The sequence below is a fragment of the Eimeria tenella genome, genomic scaffold (assembly GCF_000499545.2).
Source record: "Eimeria tenella Houghton genomic scaffold, Eth_scaff4017, whole genome shotgun sequence".
Taxonomy (NCBI): domain Eukaryota; phylum Apicomplexa; class Conoidasida; order Eucoccidiorida; family Eimeriidae; genus Eimeria; species Eimeria tenella.
In genome coordinates this window covers 1-1,478 of record NW_013544931.1, presented here as the reverse complement: position 1 = coordinate 1,478, position 1,478 = coordinate 1, and the positions used below count along the sequence as shown (strand labels likewise).

The 1,478-nt window shown below is 50.0% G+C and overlaps 1 protein-coding gene across 1 annotated transcript; it reads left to right on the top strand.

Moving 5' to 3' along the window:
* Nucleotides 1-311: 311 nt before the first annotated feature.
* ETH_00038260 (uncharacterized protein) lies at nt 312-1,424 on the top strand (the record flags this gene model as incomplete). Its single annotated transcript, XM_013379813.1, has 4 exons — nt 312-327; nt 721-803; nt 1,007-1,077; nt 1,325-1,424. Coding segments are annotated over 4 exons (270 nt in total), but the record flags the coding sequence as incomplete, so codon positions are not given.
* Between the last annotated feature and the right edge of the window lie 54 nt (nt 1,425-1,478).

The window sequence follows — 1,478 nt, the reverse complement described above, 5'->3', positions numbered from 1 at the left end:
GCTGCGGGGCGCCCCGCGCGGGAGAGCGCGGGAAAGAGACAAAGAAAAGAAATAAATAAAATAAAATTGAATTAAATTAAATTAAATTGAATTAAAAATAAAAATAAATTAAAAAAAGAAGAAAGAAAAAGATGGCGCGCACTTGCGTGGGACGCAGCCGCAGGACTCGGAAGCATGCGTGTCGAGCAAAACCCTAAACCCTAAACCTTAAACCCTAAACCCCAAACCCTAAACCCTCGCTAGGCTTGTCTTGGGATTGCCCGTGGGGTTTTATTCATTTTGATGGATTTCCATACCTCTCTTTTTCGAAAATGAATGAAATGAGAGGTCTGCGGCGAGTGTCACTGCAGCAAACCCTAAACCCTAAACCTTAGATCCGAAACCCTAGACCCTAAACCCTTTTTTCGGGTTTTCTTGCTTTTCTTCTTTGAGGTCTTCTCTCCGTCTTCTGTCTCGCCTTAAGCTCCCCCAGGGGCCCTCGCGGGGCCCCCAACTTAACCCTGGCCTAAAGCCTAAACCCTAAACCCCAAACCCTAAACCCGAGTTTTTCGCCTTGACCATGCCTCAGCTCAAAGCAGAGATGACTCCCGGCGTATAGCCTGCAGCCTCCTCCGCTTCTGAAGGCCATGGGAACCAGGGTTTATTGGCTATGACTTAGGGTTAGGGTTTAGGGTTTAGGGTTTAGGGTTTTGGGTTTAGGGTTTGTGTGTTGCTCTGCAGCGACGCTCGACTCCCTTATGGGGAGGGACCGAAACGAATATGGCGCTAATGCGAAGAAAGGCGCTTCTTTTAAAGCAGATTCGGTCAGTAGGGTTTAGGGTTTAGGGTTTAGGGTTTATGGCAAGCATGGCCCGCCACTACGAAAGGGTGGGTTGCTGTAGGGTTTAGGGTTTTGCCGCAAGTGCAGACGCAGCGGGATGCCTTCAAACCACAAGGTGCTTTAGGGTTTAGGGTTTAGGGTTTAGGGTTTAGGCTTTGGGGTTTAGGGTTTGTGTTCCACTCTCAGGTCTGCAAATTCTATTTGCTCGACTTCTGCCCCCATGACCTTTTTCCGAACACCCGGGTTGACCTTGGACCGTAAGGTTGGGGGTTTAGGGTTTAGGGTTTAGGGTTTGGGGTTGAGGGCTTCTCTTCAGGGTTTAGGGTTTTGTTTGTGGCTTTTGGCTCGTACCTGCTGGCGCCTTTGCGCGGTTTTCTTGCTGCCAGGTGTCCTGCGTCTCAGGATTTAGGGTTTAGGGTCTAGGGTTTAGGGTTTAGGGTTTCTTGGTGCCAAGTGCCGTGCGTCTCAGGGTTTAGGGTTTAGGGTTTAGGGTTTGTGGTGCAGGTGCGACAGGGAGCACAGAGCAGACTTGAAGGTTGCCTTTGAGACAGACCCGGAGAGGGAGTTTTACCAAGCCCTCTTCGAGACCGAGTTTGCTCGTAGGGTTTAGGGTTTAGGGTTTAGGGTTGTGTTTGGGGCTGGGGTTCCAGTTGAGGGT